The 19,074-nt window shown below is 44.6% G+C and overlaps 1 protein-coding gene across 5 annotated transcripts in view; it reads right to left on the bottom strand.

The window, feature by feature from the left end:
- Positions 1-3,673: 3,673 nt before the first annotated feature.
- Positions 3,674-19,074, bottom strand: part of LOC138510532 (zinc finger protein 398-like) — a 191,296-nt gene continuing 175,895 nt past the window's right edge. For all 5 annotated transcript variants that reach the window (XM_069626256.1, XM_069626258.1, XM_069626259.1 and 2 more), the window contains one exon: positions 3,674-5,177. In XM_069626256.1, coding sequence (XP_069482357.1) covers positions 4,495-5,177 — 683 coding nt within the window. In that variant the 3' untranslated portion in view covers positions 3,674-4,494. The remainder of the gene's footprint in view (positions 5,178-19,074) is intronic.

The following is a 19,074-nucleotide window of genomic DNA, read 5'->3' as shown; positions in this document are numbered from 1 at the left end:
TCCAACAACGCCAAGAATCTCCTCTTTCCAGTTGGCCGAGGACATGTTATGTGACCATCCTGAATTTTTGGGACTTTAGGAATTTGTTCAGACGTCGTAGGACTAGGATGGGCCTCCAGTCCCTTGTCTTATTTCTGACCAGAAAGTATCTGGAATAGGCTCCAGAGCCCCAGAGCCATTGGGGAGCTAGTTCTATCGCCCGTTGTCTCTGCATACACCGTACGTCCTCCAGGAGCTGAGGGATGTGCTGCTCCTGACTGGTAACTGAGAGGATCCATGGACACCTGTGTTAAAACTCCAAGGTGTGTCCTTGGGCGAGAGCGCCCAGCACCCATCTGTTGTTTCTCCACTTGTTGAGGAACTTAGTCAGTCGGCCTTCCACCGGGGTGCATGAGTGGGGGCCCGACATCCTGGCCGGTTCCAGCTTTCTTCGGTGCCAGCAACCTGCCCTGCAGGCGATGCCATCCTCTGCTACCATAGGTAACCGCCTCTGTAGGCTTCCTGGGTTGTGGATCTGGAAGGCTGTCGGAATGATGAGAAAATTTGGCAACAGGGGCAAACACTGTTCCCCATTGCTGGAACCCCATGTCAGCGACGTCCAATGCCACTGTAATCAGGCGCCACTTCCCCTTCCTCGAAGACAGCGATTGCCTCCATCTTCTTATCGTAGAGAAACTCCAGAATCGGCACCAGCTTGTACCACAACTCGCTGTTGTACCTGGCCAGGATCGCCAGTGCGTTGGCCGTCTTGATAGTGGACGCTGCAGTGTAAATCGCCTTCTTTCCCATGGCATCCATCCTTTTACCCTCGCTATCCGGAGAGACAGAAGACAACAAGGATGGGTTGGACGACTGTTTCCCCGCGGCCGCTGATACATCCGAATTCAGTGATGGCTGTGACCTCAGGCCCTTGGGTGCAGAGTTCAGCACCCTATATTTCTTCTCCAGCCTATCCCGCTTGACTGGAGCCGTGCAAGGGTTATCTCAGGTATTTGCCAGAAGGGGCACCACCACGATCGTCTCCATCCTTGTCTTGCGCCTCTGGTACAAGAAGCCCTCCTTGGTTTTCTCGGGCACCAGCTGGAATAGCTTGGAGGCTCCGGAGATCATGGAGTGATATGATGTGGCATTTATAACGCGCCTATACTCCAGTGTTTCCTCATCCGGTGGGGACACCCTCTGTGGAGCATCCAAATGTGGAGATTCACCGTCCGCTGAGACGATATGCTCGTCATCATCCGTTATCGTGGCCATATCTGTCCCAGTGTCGAGGTCTGCTGGGGGAGAAGGGACCCGATGTGGTGACAGAGGTTGAAATGGGGGTGTCGGATGGCGCTTCCTCTTCTTCGTTGGAGGCTTATCGGGGACCTGGGGGGACCACAGGTACCGGAGCCGGAGGCATCCTCATGTGGATCTCTGACACTAAGGTCTGTAGAGTCGACAGAATATCCAAGGAAATGTCCCCTGGCTGAGAAGGCAGAAGAGAAAAAATAGGCCCTGCGCCGCCATAGCCATCATCCTCCTCCTCCTCTTCAAACATTCTTGTGGACTGTATGTAGGGACTCCTGGTCTTCGTTGTCCATGGGCGAGACCTCCATGGTTTGGGTGATGGCCTGGGAGGGCTGTTCCAGGGCCTCCTCACCCTTCTTTTTGCGCCCCTCCCACCCCCTCGAGAGTCTTGAACCGGGGCCTGAGCCAGTTTCACCACTTCGAAGTCTGCAGGCACACCAGAAGTCACTGCCATGGTGTCGCGCCTTGAGGGTAGAGATACCTTCTGAGCTGAGCTGTGGGGGCTACTCCTGCAGGATCAGCACCCTTAGCTGTCGTGACAGTAGCAGTCGTCGACTGAGTCGCTGACTAGGTATTAGTCTGAGCCGATTGAGCCTGCTGAGACTGAGGCTTTCTTCTCTTCTGTCCGTGGCTTCCCAGATTTCTCACGTAGTTTAGCCGGGGTAGATGACTTCCTCTTCAAAGAGGAGCTCGATTGCAGGTTGGCAATGGAGGCCGAAGGTGATGTCAATTACGCCCTATCCACTTTGGAACCCACTTCTGCTGTGAACCCGGTGGACTCGGGCTTGCAGCTCTTGGCCTTATCTTGGGCCCACACGGATGAGGCACCCTCAAAGGACCTAGAAGACCACTCCTCGGACAAGCTGGTCCTGGGTGAGACCACTCGTCGGACCAGCTGGTCCTGGGTGAGACCTGGCCCTGTTTGGAGCATGGGTCAGAAGCCTTGGCGTTAAGCCATGGCACCAGCCCTACTACAACTGTCCTTCATTGTCTTCTTAGAGAAACCGAGGTTTATCTCGCACTCTACCTCCTTGTGGTCTGGGTGCAGGCAGTAAAGGCATTGCAGGTGCTTGTCCTCCACAAACACGTTCTGTAGCCTGCATTTGGTGCAGGGCCTGAAGAGGGACCTTCCCTCCTTCTCCATCTTCTTCGTCATGGTCGGAGGGCGCGAAGTAGGCCCAAGGCCTTGTAGAATCTTTGACGATCTTCACCCTTGAGTGGCTGGAGGTAAGCCAAGTAAGGCAGTCAAACCCCAACGGCAAACTTGTACTTTGGCAGTGCAGGACAAGTGGCAGTAACGGAATTACCGCCACTTTTTTCGCACACCGCCAAGGTTGTAAGGAGGGCCTTAACAGATGTTTACATGAAAGGCTATAGCAATCTTGTATATGATATGCATATCATCAATAAAGATTCATTTTAGGCATATATTCTTCAGGGGAAATTGACATCTTGAATAGAACCTTTTTTTTTATATCTAGAAGATATTAGAAAAAATGTTTTGTATTAAGGGCAAGTTATAATTTATACATGGGTTTTCATGTATCGATGGATCATTTGTTAAATGATATGAATTGATAGTGTATTATTGTTTTGTATATTGCTTTTATCTGAATTTTAATGTTTAACTGTCTTTTGTTTTGCTGAAAGGCATTGATAAGTATTTGTTTTTTTTAATATATTGGTGTAAATGGTTTGTAACCAAAATCACCTAAAAAAAACCTTTAACTAAAATTATCCTTAGTGGATCTAGTAGTGCTTTAACATAGACACAAAGGGACTGACTTGCCCCTCCAGTGGTAACATTAAGGATTAACCAGTGCCCCTAAAACAAAGGAGTTAAGAAGGAGTGACACTGAAAAAGACATCACTCCAAAAAAAACGTGTCCTGCATCAAAATAAATCTACAGATATGCTAGTGAATCCTACTGAAAGAGATGAGAATACTGCAAAAAATACTTTCCTATCAATATACATAGTTCTTGAAATTGAAAGCAAGCAGTGCTGTGATGAGTAAAATATATGTATAAATTGGATCAAAACATCTGCAGTGAAGATACACACACAGAACATACCATACCATCTCTTCCACTCATTTTCATCAATTGCAATACCTGTATGTCACTGACCATGTAGCTGCAAGACTTAATTTACCTACTTCAAAATGTCCTTAGGTTTATGTTCTGAATCCTCGTGTCAAGCTTGGTCACTTTTTCACCGCCCAACAGTCACGTTTCCACTGGCATGAGGTAAACTGTACAGGCTTTTTTGTAGTAGGATGTGGAGTCAAGTGTCAATTGGACATGTTTCAGGTCCTGCATGAATGGCCTAGGATATTCTCATGCTGAAACTGTGTCTTCAAGCTAAATAATCACTGATACTATTAGGCATGACCTTTTTATCTATTAAGATTATTTTTATCAGACCTTTTTATCTGTTCAGAAATGGTTACATTAAAAAAATAATCACTACTACAAATGACTGAGACAGAAGGCATCCAATGATGAATACAACTTGTTTCTATGCAAGAAAAATCACTACGTTCTTAAAGAAGGCAATTCCCACCCCTTTTAAATTCACTTTCAAAAGACCTTGGCTCAGCCATCCAAAGTAGTATATTGTTACAACCCTTATAGGTCTAAAGAGTGCTTTCCTATCAAAGCCACTTCAAAAGTACATTTACAAAAGACTTTAAAAACAGTAGTTCTGCAAATAACACAACACACACACACAAGAATAAAACTAACATTTTTCAAATAATAGGATTTCTGCACCATTCTGAAATTAGTGTTAGAATCAAAACATATATAAACATTTATTCTAGTCCGAATGGAACCGATGTACGGCCAAATTGGAAGCTATGATGCAACCTTTGAAGCTCTACTCTTTGTAAAATAAAGTTTGCAAAGACCAGTTTTAAAAGAATCCAGGGACGGGTGACTCTTAAAATGCTGATTCATTAATTTAGTGTTAATCATCCCTATATTTAGGTTGTCTTTTAAGCTAAAGCAAGAGACATTAAAAAAAAAGCTTTCCAGCTCAGAATTGCATTTTCACCTGGATTCTTTTTTTGTAGCAGAGCAGGACACAAAATAGAATTGTGCTCTGGGTTATTAAAACACTTCTTTTTTAACTGATACCATTGTTATGGTTATATACAATGCAGATAGGCCCAGAGCAAGTCACCTAGGTGAATTCTGTTTTTCATATATCTTCCATATGTGTTCTTTCATGTCTTCGAAGACTGTCCTTCCAGGTAAAGCTTTTGGTACATTTGCTACACTGAAAAGGTTTTTCTCCCGAATGTGTTCTTTGGTGTCCTATAAGATGATGTTTATGACAAAAGCTTTTGTCACATTCAGTACACTGGAAAGGTCTCTCTTCAGAATGTATTCGCAGGTGACAAATGAGATACCTTTTCTGAGTAAAGCTTTTGTGGCATTCCCTACATTGGAAATTGCCTTTTTTGGCATATGACCCTCCTTCTGTTCTTTTGTGTTCATTAAAAGTGATGTTCTGCCCTTTCTCAAAGTTTGGAACAGTGTATGAGGTCCAGTTCTGCTCATTTTCATGGCCTACAAAAGCATGTGCATTCCACAAATTACTCCAAGAGGTACTAACATTATCTGTTTCCTCCATTTCAGAGTTTTCTTCAGTTAACTTTAAATGTCTGTCATTTGCAAATCTGTTTTCACATTGAGATGTTTTCTCTCTTGCTATTTCACAGCTACTTTCTGGCCACAGTTGACTTCCAGAGCCTCTCATCCTCTCAGAGTTTTGAATCCCTTCTACTGTGGCCTTCTCCGGTGATGCTTTTGGAGGAAGATTTCTTTCAGTGAATATTACAGATTCTTCAGCCTTAGGTTTTCTTTTGCTAGATCTTTCTCCTATTGAGATAAAATGAGTCACATTATCAGTCTTCTGTGTGGACAAACAAATGAATCAAATGCATTTCAATTAGATTCCTATACAAAATAATATTTCATCAAATCATTGAAAACAAAGTCTCTAGAAATAGTTTCACTCATGGGTAAAGATGGGATATTCTTTACAAAGCCTCCCTTGTTTTAAACTCCTGTTCTGCATAAGCTATACTAAACTCTTTGAGACTGGTTCAATGCTTCTGTTGTAACTTGATGATCATACTTATCACTATCTTTCACAGAGAAGAAATATCTCAAACATATCAGTCTTTGTCTTGCCCTGGGGCAGTCCAGCACCGAAATGCTAGGCAATTCTCCTCTGAACAAGAGTACCAACAGAAACCCCAGACACGTGTTTCGGTCTGGTTGGACCTCATCAGTAGGGTGGATCTGTGCCTCTCTAAGAATAGTGAGCAAGGGGTCCTAAATTACTAGGGGAATCCAGACGTGGACCCCTTGCTCACTATTCTTAGAGAGGCACAGATCCACCCTACTGATGAGGTCCAACCAGACCGAAACACGTGTCTGGGGTTTCTGTTGGTACTCTTGTTCAGAGGAGAATTGCCTAGCATTTCGGTGCTGGACTGCCCCAGGGCAGGACAAAGACTGATATGTTTGGGATATTTCTTCTCTGTGAAAGATGGTGAGCTAAAGACTCTGGGTAAGTCTCTCGTAACCAGAACTAATGTCTGGCAGAGGGACTCCCAGGACCCCCCCTTATTAATTTGTATATACACTGTGGAACCTGGTTTAACTCATGATGGGTATGCACACGGTCTAATAGACGAGTGAGATCCACAAAAGAGTCCAATCAAAAAAAGGGTTAGAAGAACACATTTTATTAAATACAAAGGAGACCCATCCTCAAGGAAACAAAGAACGGAAGCAAACAATTTCATGGCAGACTATTTTAAAAAGTATCACCGGCTCACAAGTCTAATTTCGAAGTTCACAGGATGTTGGCTTACCTCACTAAGAGTCTCTGGTTATTTCTCCCAAGGCCATCTGACTTGTTCTCTGTTAATGGGGGACTGGAGAGGGAGCTACGGCCATCTCCTGATGGTCTCCTCCTGATATTCTACATCTGCCACATTCCTCCTGTTCTATCCCTCCAACCTCTTCCTGATGTTTCTTCTCACCACCACTCTTTAAACCAGATTCTTCCAATGGCCACCGTTATATCCCTGCTCTGGTGGTATACTCCTTTCCAGATGCTCAGATGTAGATGACTGAATACCATTGACATATTTGACATTTACTCAAAATGTCAGGCCTGTCAGATTTCAAACTCTTGTTTGGAAGCATTACACCTCTGGGCAATATCAAATTCCAGCAAATATTAAGGGAATATATAAATAGAAGACATTCAGGTAAGAATAAGATCAAGCATCATAAAATCCATCATAACAGAATTGATTCCTAGAAAAAAACATGAATTTTCAATAATGTCCTAAAGTAAGGATTATGCTGTACGGATATGTGTTGGTAAAGTATTCCAAAAAAGTTGGAGGGGCAATGGAAAATGCCTGTTTTTTGGTTTGGGCTTTCTATTGCTAAATGTTTCGTTTCTGCCTAAAATGGAGTGTTTCTTTGATAAATAAGAAGGGTGGCCTAACTGAAGTGCCTTAAGATAGGCAACCCAATTTTAAAAGAATCGGAGAGTGTAAAGGAAGCTATTGTAAGGACTTCAAGATGGTTGTAACGTGATCACATTTTCTAGCAACTATGATAAATTTAGTAGCACTATGAAAATGTATTTTAGTAGGGCATTCCCTCCATCCACATGTGATAGAACCAAAGAATGAACAAGGGAACAAAAACAACTAGAAGGCAGGAATTGTTTGATCTTGCGAAGCAAAGACATAGTAAACTAATATTACTTTCTTACTGATATGCACTTTTAAAGAAAGATTTGTATACAAAAGGAATCCTACAGATTTCACAGCTGAATTATATTCCAATCGATAGATACCTGGGAATAAAGAATGACAACAGGAGGAGACCATTTTCACATTTTCTTCTCCCCAAAACCAAATAAATCCAGTTGTTGCATTATTACATTTTAGGCACACCGATTTAATCTATGCCTAAATTTCTAACAGGCATTGATTCAGTCTGAAGATATATTTTGCAGACGAAACTTGAAGATATATAACAAAGACGTTGTTCATTAAATTGACTACTGGCATGGAAGGCTTTGCTTTTAGTCAAACAGTTCTATGCTGATCTTCGAAACTCCCCTTCTCATCCCCTGCTTTTGTTTTGGGCTTTAATCGCATTCTTTCTCCGGTCACCTCTGCCCCTTGTTTACCCTGCCATGCTTCCCACTGATTTTGCTAACTAATTTGACAAAATGGGTATTCCTTATAGCACTTCTACATCTGAATCTCTACTTTCTGTAGACTCTACTATGACTTCATTCTGCCCTCTTCTGCACTCTGAACCTTTGGTTAGTCTTCATAAAGCTCACCCCACTGCTGTGTCACGACCCTCGCCCAAAACCCCCTCTGGCAAACCCATTGGCCAGGTGGAGTCAGGACTCGGGCCTCTAGAGCCTGGCATCCTCTTCAAAAGCCCTCAAGGGCCAGTCCTGGCGCCTATGGCACCAGGCTCATACACCATGAAAAACAATGTGCTTGGGAACTACTTTATTGTATTGTCAGCCAAAATGGAGGCATCCACATAGCTTGGTCCCTAAGAACCAAGCTATGCGGTCTAGTGTTTTGTGTGTGGTAGCCTAGGGACTACTTTACCTGGACTATTTTGTTGGGGCTATTTAAACCACACCCGAGCAAGACAACGCGCTTCGCATAACTTTGCAGCTTGCAACGTGACGGTCAACGGGTCCAGCTATTATCTCGGAGAAGTAGACCTGCAAGGAGACAAAAGGAACATCATTAGCAGCAGCATCTTACCTGCAGTCTTCATCTTTGAACACTCGCAGCTTCCTCGCGCCTCCCGGACAGAACTACCTGAAAGAGGAAGATAGAGGCAACATTAAAGAAAGCAGTAGAGACATTTACAAATTACGAACTGCTCAAAAGGCTTACCTGGCTGGTCGCCTCTCGGCTGGCACCACTCCGGACATTCCACTCGCGCTGAAGAACACCATGACCTACAAGGAAGGAAAACACAGGTTAGAAAAAGCAAGACTTTGCAGCGCTGCGCACAGTGCTTACTTACCGCATCATAGCGCTCTTAATGCACCATCATTTACCAGTGGGGCTCAACCAAGCAAGTTCGCTGTGCTAAAGCTCTGCATACCTAAGGGGGGAAAAAGAGACATTTTAAACAAAGAAAGGCATGCAGGATAGCAACAAAACTAAAGAACAGCAATAAGATCTACCTGAACAATATCTAACGGGCCGGCGTCAGTGAAGTAACTGGACCGCACTCGCCCATGAAAGAAACGCGCCCCGGCAAAGAAGGCAGGACGGAGAGCACGCCTAATTCTACCACAAGATGAGGAGAGGGCGCCAGGGGGACTGAAATCATATGGGGGTGGATGGAGGATACTTACCCCAGTCGGTCAGTCTTGAACACAGTCCTCCTGTATTTTCAGGCAGAACCTTCCCCGCAGACCACATCAGGGCAAAGCTGAGAAGCATACCAGCGAGTAACCCGGCTGGGTGGTGTCCCTGTGGATACCAGGTGAGCGTAACATGCTGCCCCTTCGGATCCTATGCCTTCTGTCCTAATTTCCAAAGTCTATACGCTACTCATGCCATATTTTACCCTATTTTAAAATTCCTCTTTGTGACCTTTCCTTTCATTTTTCAACATGCCTCTATATGTCTTATTTTAAAGCAGCCATCTTTGGACCCTTCCGTGCTTTCTAACTATCGCCCGATTTCCCTTGTTCTCTTTCTGTCCATACTCTTTGAACATGTTATTTACAACCAGGCTTCTGCTCATAAATCAATCAACTCTTCCTCCTCTTCACCAGTCAGGTTTCCATCCTATTCATTCAAAAGAGACCACTCTTCTCTCAGTCTGTAATGCTTTACTCTCTGCCCGCTATGGGAAATAATCTTCTCTCTTCGTCCTTCTCAACTTGTCTGCTGACTTTGACACTGTTGATCACGCTGTTCTTCTTTGTTCACTTTCTAATCTTAGTTTTCAGGGTTCTGTAATTGAATGGCTCCATTCTTATTGGACTAGCTGCACCTATCATGTTGCCTGAGCAATTCAATCTGCTTCTGTTGTCCCTCTTCCCTTTGGTGTTCCTCAGGGCTCCATCCGTTGCCCTCTGCTTTTCTCTTTATATACAACCTGTCTTCATTTGATTATTTCTTCCTTTAGTCGCTCTAATCACTTTTATGTGGACGATTCTCAAATCAATCTTTCTTTCAATTCTTTTTCTGACACAATCCACTGTAATTTATCAACTATTCATTCCTGGGTATCGGATCAATATTTACATTTTAAACTTTCCAATACTGAAGTCCTTTCCTTTCCTGCTACCACTCTATTTCTGCCATTAACGCCATCTATTGGATGTCCCCATTCTTCTATTCTTCTCTTCCCATTTCATCCTTTTGACTCCACTCTTTCTGCTCATATTTCTTCTGTGGCTTGTTCTTGCCAATTTCATAATATTTGTCAGGTCTGTCCTTTTCATGGTGCTAAAATGTGTATCTCCTCTCTACTATTTTAGTGTTCTACACTTTTGCTTTGCCTCCCTGCATATCAGTTCGCTCCCCTTAGGTCTATCAATAATTCTTCTGTTCACCTTCTTTTGCATATCTCCTCTCGCAATTCTATTGTTCCTGCTCTTCAATCGTTTCACTGGTTATTCTTTGAATCTCTTATTCAGTTCAATTTTCTCTGTGTTGTTTTCAAGCATCTTCAAGGAATGCCTCCTACCAAGGCCAGTGAAAGACTAGGCAAACTATGCAGCTGCTTAGGTTGCCGGCCAGCAGGGGTTGACAAACAGCAACCTTTTCACTGTATTATCAATTTAGTAACCAATCTGAACAAAGTGGCTGCATCACACATTCCTCAAACTACAGTGCTAACAGGACTAGGAGTCACTGACCTGGCAGTGGAGGAAGGCTTCTTTCCTACTTCAACCAGATTTCAGGCCACAGACTACATTTTCTGTCACCAGATGTAAAAACATGGAAGGCTAGCAGGAAAAGATTTTGATAAAACATCAGAATCTGATCACGCACCCCGGGAAGGTAACCAGCATGGGAAAGTCCTCCTGGAAATTCTGGAAGCAGAGCATGGGCCAGTCGAAGCGCACACACCTCACAGGTAGGAGCAACAGAGAGATGGGATGAGAGTAGGGGCTGCAAGCCAGTTACGCAACAAAGAGCTGTATACACTTTTCCACACAATCTTGAGATTAGGACAAACTGCTATGCTTTCGGCATATTTCCTCCTAAACATTTCCATTAGAAGGAACAATCTGAAAGAACTTTTTTATGCAATACTGAAAGGACTCCCAGAGTACTAGTCCGAAGATTGGATTGATGCAGAATTTGCTCTAAAGCTGAAGTATATTTAGGCATGCAACTTTAAAAATCTACAGGAATACATTTTCAGCTCACATGCAGCTTGCGAGTTGCCATACTTTCTGTGGGTGAATTCCTAGTTGCAAACATTATATAAGGTTAACAAACAACAACTTCCCAATTTCTTTGCAATTTTCTATTCTAACTCTCCAAACAATGCAGAACTGCAATGATAAGGGTTCCCCATGTATACCGGTGCATGTTTATCTAGTGCACGTTATAAAACAAAGATAAGCATGCTGTCTGTGAATATGTGCTTGTTGAGGGTAAATGAATATCGCACAACCTGTAAAGGGTTTATGTGGGTCGTCTAATGTTATCCTAAACTTACAGTGAAAGGCATTAAAATAATTGCACATTTGAGAAGGTCATTGCAGAATATGGCTAATGTGATAAAAAAAAGGTATAGCCCTCTGAATTAAGGTTACTTAAAAGCAGGGCAGGTGTAATAGGTCACTACTAGTGGCATTTAATAAAGGTGACACTCGTAGCCCTTTAACTTTAGTATACTTGTACACCAAAAGGGGTGAGGGTGAAGGGAGGGCTTCAGGTGTGGGTGCCTACAAAAAGCTGTGCTCACCACACCATTTTCTTTACTGTACACTTCTCCCATACAATAAGACCGACATTGAGATATTGCTGAAACTGGGTGCAGAAAGCAGGTGTGTTGGCACAGTATTCATCCTGTACCTTCCTCTCTTCCCAACCTGTTTCTGGCAAGAGCTACTGATTGGAGCAGAGGGCATCCGAATGCAGAGAGCTTTGTATGCATGGAAGCTGTTAGGCTTTGTGTAGCCAGCAGCAATGCTGTATCTATTCTTTACCAACAAAACTTGCCTCTGCCCATTGTAAGAAACCTGAGCGTGTTCTCGATCCTAACCCCCTTGGATCCTCTGCGCAGGTGACCAGGGAAAGGCCATTGCTTTTGGATATGAACCCTGGGTGGGATGACCTCAGCCGAGACATGGTATTCCCCCTTTTCCTAATGACAACCAACCTAACCCTCCCCCGACCTTGATGGGTTATTTTAAGACAGTTCATCTCAATTCCCCATATGGTACACTTGACAGTACTGAGACGAGTAAGAGGCAACTGAGAGTAATAGTCATAACCAATATCTTACAAATATTAATCATGGCTTCACCCAGTCCAAGGGACCTACCTTGCTCATCTGGCTCCTTTACCTATGTAAAAAACAGACTTGCCTGACTACTTCGTGCATGCCACCATCCACTCGCCTGCCCAACCCCTTTCCTTCCCATAGTGAACATATTCCCAGCACCCACATTGCAGTCACTCTCCCGACCACTAACCTTATAAACTCCAATGAGACATTAGGTCCTCCTCTCCCAATCAGAGCCCTCTTCACACTACCTATAACTGGAGACTCAGGCTATCTTCTCTAACAGTACATCACTACTCTCATAGGAGCAGGACTGCCCACATATTGCCTACTAGAATACCCACTTGGCAAACATCTCAGAAAAAACAGATTTCAGACCCCCTAGCTCTAGCACCACCGAAGTTAACCATTAAAACATCCCCCCCAAAAAGGATGACATATCCTGCCCTAACACCTCGACAACGGTCAAACTTAAACCCCATGTACCACAACACCTACACTACTAAATCTGAGGATTCAAATATATACCTGAAAAGTGCCCTCATCAATGCAAGATCTATTACAGCCCATGCCTCAGACATAGCAGACCTTATCAAAGTCCATGACCTAGACCTACTGGCTATTATGGAATCCTGGCTCCACACGGCCTCAGGCCTCACCCTTTCTATAGCTATTCCTGAGGGATACACCATATACAGGAAGGACAGAGCTACCTCCAAAGGAGGTGGAGCAGCCCTCATAGCTAAAAACACCTGCAACATTAGACTATCAGGAGACCTATCCTTCACTTCGGCTAAAGTGATCACCCTAAAAATTGAACTCACCCACATCTGCACGTGTACTATACATATCGTGTACAGACCCCCAGGTCCACCATCCACTTTCGAAGACGATCTCTCCTATTTTTCAAAATGAAACAACATTCCAAAGCTATCATCTTAGGTGACTTTAACCTAGGCCTGGATGATCCTTCGGATACTCGCGCAGGTTCCCTTGCTGACTCCATGAAAGCTCAAGGCTTCTCCCATCGCATCAACACACCCACACATGAAAAAGGTTGTACCCTAGATTGGATTGCCGATATTAACTTTGTCACGGACATATTATCAAACACCCCATCACCTTGGTCAGACCACAACACCATAATCATCTCCACCACCATAGCCCCTAAATGTACTAAAGTGCCCTCACTGACACCCATACTACCATCCAAAAGCTCAAAAATCTATCAGTCGCACAATATGCTAGCTCTTTTAGTACCTTTAACAAATACCATATACCTGGAAGATGACCCATCATCTCTAGTCAGGTTATACAACAAAACTATGTGAACAGCAATGGACCTAGCCGCACCTCTGAAAGCGAAGAAAACCAAACCCGAAGTTCATACCAACACAAGTTCGCTTCAGAATTTAAAAAAAATAATTGCACGTGACCAAAAGGAGCACTGAATCCAACTGGCGGAAATCGCCAAAGCCCACTAACAAAGCTACATTCCAGTCTCTAGCCAACAACTATAAGGAAGCAATCACCAAAGCAAAAAGTAATCTCTACAACACAAGAATCCAGAATACCCAATCGCGCCCGAGGGAATTATTCGCCATCCTCTGCAAGCTCGAATCACCTGCCCCAGCCCTGGATCACTCTATCAAAGACCAACTATGGTGCAAGAATGTTCAAAAAGCTTTAGCAGACAAAATTACACTATTGCAAAACAAAATTGAAATAAATAAATCCAAACTCAACCTTGACCCGGACCACCAATCCATACCCGTGACCAAAGAACTACCCTTGCCTAACAAATTCTCATTTAGGCTAGTGTCCACAGAAGAAACTATCAAAATCATCAAAGTACTAAAACCATCCAGGTGTAAAGGTGACATCTGTCCTGCCACACTGATAAAAGAATGTGCACAGGAATTAGCCCCACTTATCACAGCCATCATCAGTAGTTCATTCTCCTCCTGCTTCATACCTAATGACTAAAAGAAGCATGGGTGCTACCACTGCTAAAAAAACACACCTTGGACCCTAACATCCCTACTGTTTTTTGTCCTATCACTACAGTACCATCCTTATTAAAACTCCTTGACCGTGAAGCTTACCTGCAGATCCAACAATTCCTGGAAGCTAACAAACTACTTGGACTAAGACAGTCAGGGTTCAGGCCTGGCCATGGCAAAGAGTCAGCCCTACTTGATCTAAAAATACAGATGGACTAGTTCAAAGACAGAGGAGACCTTTGTATCCTCCTCCTACTAGATTCTCTGCTGCCTTTGATCTGGTCAACCGCAAAATCTTATGTCACCACCTTGAAACTGCAGTCAATTTCTCCCTTGAAGCTATCAAATGGATCAAATCCTTTCTTTCCAATCGTACAATGAGTCTTCTCACTTACATCAGCAGCCGCTGCTAGCATGTGGTGTTCCACAAGGCTCATGCGTATCACCAACGTTGTACAACGCCTTTACAAAGCTCCTTTTTGACAAACTAGACAACATGGATATCACATACACTAATTACACAGATGATACGCAAATACTAATACCAATATCAGGGTGTCATTACACTGACACCTACAATATTACCGAAATATACCTCACCATCCAGGCCTGGATGGCTCAAAACGAATTATGCTGTAACGATGACAAAACAGAGCTAATCCTAATAGGAAATAAATCAAAGCTAGATAATCTCCCAAAACAATATGAATCTTTTAATATCACTAAGTCACTAAAGAAATAAAAACATTAGGGGTCTACATCGACTCATCTCTCTCTCTCACCAGACAGGTGAATGCCATTGTCTCATCCACAGCCTAAACTCATTAGATCTAGCAGGCCTTTCCTCTCAACTGATAATAGCATCAAACTAGGAAGAGCTTTGATCCTCTCGAGGCTAGATTATTTTAACTCACTATTCGCAGTTACCAGCACGAGAAACATCAACAAACTTCCAAGTAGTCCAAAATAATGCTATCGGAGCAGCATTGAACATATCCAAGAACGAGCACATCTCCTCCACCAGGCGACTCATACATTGGCTCCCGGTCCATGACAGGATTAAATTCAAAATTCTCACTCTTACCCACAAATGCCTTGCCAACAATGCACCATCTTAAGTCAGTAATCAAATTACCAGAACTCAATCCAACAGACCCACCTGATCTTCATACTCTAACCTTATCACCAACCCTAGATTCAAAAGAGCAAAAGCAGGCGGTTCTAGTTTCCTGGTAGTCACAGCCAACCTATGGAACTCCCTACCACCACACTTAAGAAATGACCCATCCTTGTGGTCATTCCAAAAAGTTTGAAAACTAGACTATTCAGCTTAGACTCATAACAAGGATACACAAGCTATAGATGATTAAGACTCTAGTATGTACTCCTCAAGTACACTGTACTCTACTAGAACAGAAATCTCATTATTGTCTATCTGCATATCATACTGTACCTGCCTTGCTGAACTCACCTGTACCATCTACTGTAACCGTCATCTTAAGTAATCTATTGCAACTTCTGTAACCGTTACCTTAATTATTCTATAGCAACCATTGGAACAGGCATCCTAAGTACAAATGCACCTTGATGCCTCTGGGCTAAGTGTGCTTTATAAATGTCAAATAAATAAATGAACACCATGCATTCTCACCACTCTACCACTGAGACAAGGAAGAGACAACTGAGAGTCATGAACGTCACACACTTTCAACACTTTGGTACTGGGACGAAGAAGATGCCTGCGAGGTGGTGTGAAGGTCAGGCATGTCCTCCTAATTATGGTCAGGCAAAACTGATTAAGAGAACACACCTGCAACCTGTTGGGGGGTTACAGGTATATAAAAGGAGGCTGAAAAAGAAACAGAGAGCAGGGAGTACTGTATGAGAAGCAGAGAACCATGCTGGAAGAGAGGGAGCCACTGGAGGGAACTGCTGTTGAGAGGTCCAAGGTGTACAGCACACCGAGATGCTCAAGACTGCCAGGAGAGGTGTCCTGCAACAGCCTAGCGTGGGAGCAAGAGCTCCATGGAATGGACTGGCAGCAAATAAGGGAGCCGGGTGGAAAGGCTGCCCCTTTCCCTTTTGAGTGAAGTGCCCATTCTCCACTTTCGAGAAGCCGGCCTAGGGGTGTCGGAGGTTGGACCCCAAGCAGCAGATGCTGCAGATTGTGTGCTTCACGCTGTGAGGACAGCACCTGAAGAGACCAGTGAGTTTCTGTAATGCGAGAAACCTGGTGCGCGAAGCGCGATTGAATGAACATTTCCATTTGTGCTGAAATACATTGTAACTAGCAGCGCAGTGGTCACGTGCATTACTAAAGCATGTTTTCTGGGGCTGCTGTTGAGCACTGAAGAAGATGGTGGCCTAAACGCAAAGCTCCGTCCCTGACAAAATCCTTGTTTAAAAAAAATCCTGCTGAGACTCGATGTTAGAGTTAAATGCGAGGGCAGCGTAAACAGCAAGGCACCAGTGTGCCAATGTCCATCCTGCGCTGTGACTCCGTTGTCCAGACGTGACCATCAGAAGGGTGAAATATTTCAGACATATTCAACCACGAAAAGGAACTAGAGGCACAGGATTAGCATGGGTCGGACGAGCTACTGGAACTGATCTTCACAGCGGATGCATCGCTCCAGGGAGCTTGCCGCCAGATGGGGCAGGGGAGAGAACATACTTGCTCCCCCACAGTCTTACTACGGCAAACGATGCCTGCACTGCTGCTAGTCATGGAGGCAAGGGGAAGACGCTGGTGAAGAGCAGAACACGTGACATCCCATTACAGTAGTAAATAAAACAGGTACCAATCCTGGGAGGGGACCCAGACATCAGGGGCCACACATAAGCGGGAAGCCAGCCCCGTTTTCATATGACATTACAGCAGAGACATTAAACACTACGGTCCCGCGCACACTCGGGGAACCATCTGAACATCCCGACCTGCAGGTCCACATATCCAGCCAAGTGGGCACCCAAACGGAATGATTTATCTGGGATAAGGCAGACATGAAAACACAAGCCAATAGCAAAATAAAGGTGATGCCAGGCGTGGCTACTGTGGAGGACAGCATGACGAAGGGAGCCGGGAAAAAGAAGGGGCCCATGGATTTGTTCACCAGCACGCCTGTAAAGCCCCCTAGCCCAAACAACTCGGCCCAACAGGGAGACTCGAATGTCTACCAAAAATGACGCCCAGGAAGACCAACTGATGACAGCTTCCTCTCCATAAACAGTAAACTGGATGACGTGACGACCATCAGTTCCTTGAAAGCTAAGTTGGAAAAAGAGAGCGGCCACATCATGGAAACAGAAAATAGGATTGGGGAGTTGGAAGACAAGGCTGGAGTGCACGACCGTGGCATGGCTACCCTACAGTCAGACATGAAGGTCTGTGGAAAGTGCGATGACCTGGAATCCCACTCGAGATGCAATAATGTGCGCATAGTGGGGGTTCCCGAGGCGGCAAACAAGGGGCCTATGGAACCATTTGTGGAACACTTGCTTATAACATTGTTCGAAACAGAGATGTTCTCTTCTTTCTTTTTTCTGGAGCGAGCTCAACGGACACTGGTGCCAGTTCCAAAAACAGGGCCCCCCTGCCCGTGCAATATAATAGCAAAACTACTCAATTACTGAGCCAGAGATCATATCCTACGACTAGCAAGGGAACAGGGCACTTAGTTTCGAGGACACCGCAATCCATATATATCCTGATTTTGCGACTGGATTTCAGATACAGACAAGATCCTTTGACCCAGTCAAAAAACTGCTAAGATTACGCCATGCCTCCTACGCCCTCATGTTCCCAGCGAAATTTCGGATACATTACGGGGCACGGGCACACTTCTTTGCAGTCGCATATGTGGAGGCGTCAATCCTACTGCCACCACGGGAACGTAGGAATTACCATAACCCAGACCCTGGTCAGGAGACAGCACAGGGGGGAGTACAGCGAGTGAAGAGATGTGCTAAGGCCCAGATACAATAGACGTGAACTGAATATCGGCACTCGGAACGAGTAATGGAAGAATGGTTGGGGCATGATGGCGCTGCCATCTTCAGAGCACCATGATTGTTCACGACGCACCCCAGGAAGTTACCACAGTTGAAGACGGACTACATCAATCATCAAGTTGGGGAAGATGGTGAGGGTGGAGGGCTGGGGGAGGCCAGGTGGGATTGGGGTGAATGCAGGTGAGAGGGGGAACGTTTGGGGACCGATAATTGGAGATGTTAAGATTAGAAAACAAGCAGACATGTCACATGATGGTTATTAGAGAAAACACTGATACGAACACTGATGGTGCATCACGTATGTTGTATAACACGGATGTAAGAGATGGGTGAGAAGATTTCCTTTTTAACATGGAATGTCTAGGGTCTGAACCCTATTAAGGCACAGAAAGTCCTTGCATACTTAAATCGGCATGGCCCCGAGATAGTGATGTTGCAGGAATCCCATGCTCAAAGGTCACTCAGTCAGGGGTTTGGACTGGGATGGGGAGATCAACAGTGATATATTGATTATTCATCCCAGACCAGAGGGGTGATTACCATGATACATCGAACACTGAGCTTCCGGGAGCAAAAGCACTGCATTGACCCTTGGGGCCGATACGTGACACTATCGGGGAAGATAGCGGGAGTGAATGTTTTGCTGGTCAATAGATATGGTCCCAATATTGATGATCCCGAATTTTATGGGTGTGTCGGAAATCCTGATGGGAGGGGCCACCAACCCGATAATCCGGGGAGGTGACTTTCACATAATACTGGATTGTGAGAGATTCACAGTGGGGCTTGTCAAGGGCAGGACGCACGGTACAGCAGATAATGACACAAATGGAGTTGGTGGATGAGTGGCGGGATCGTAAACCAGGTGTGCGTGAGTCATAAGTTCACAAAGCCCAGTCGAGGATTGATTATTGGTTACTTTCGGCATGATGGATGTAGCGGGTGGAGGGTTGCAAGATTTATCCAAGAATAATCGGATCACTCCCCAATATCATTGACAATAAAGTGGGACGGGCCTGGTGTCCCTTGACCACTATGGAGGATGCCCACGTCATGCCTCCTTGATGCGGAATTGGTGACACAACTACGGGATGGGATCGAGGATTTCCTTGAGAGGAATGAGGGTTCAGTGTCTCATTACTCCACTGTGTGGGAGACCTTTAATGTGTGGGTAAGTGGGGAATTAATCTCCACATTCTCCGGGT

The sequence above is a fragment of the Ambystoma mexicanum genome, chromosome 6p (genome assembly GCF_040938575.1).
Source record: "Ambystoma mexicanum isolate Mex_15411 chromosome 6p, UKY_AmexF1_1, whole genome shotgun sequence".
In the NCBI taxonomy this organism is placed as follows: Eukaryota; Metazoa; Chordata; class Amphibia; order Caudata; family Ambystomatidae; genus Ambystoma; species Ambystoma mexicanum.
The sequence above is the reverse complement of the archived record's forward strand: the minus strand, read 5'-3'. Positions and strand labels throughout refer to the sequence as shown.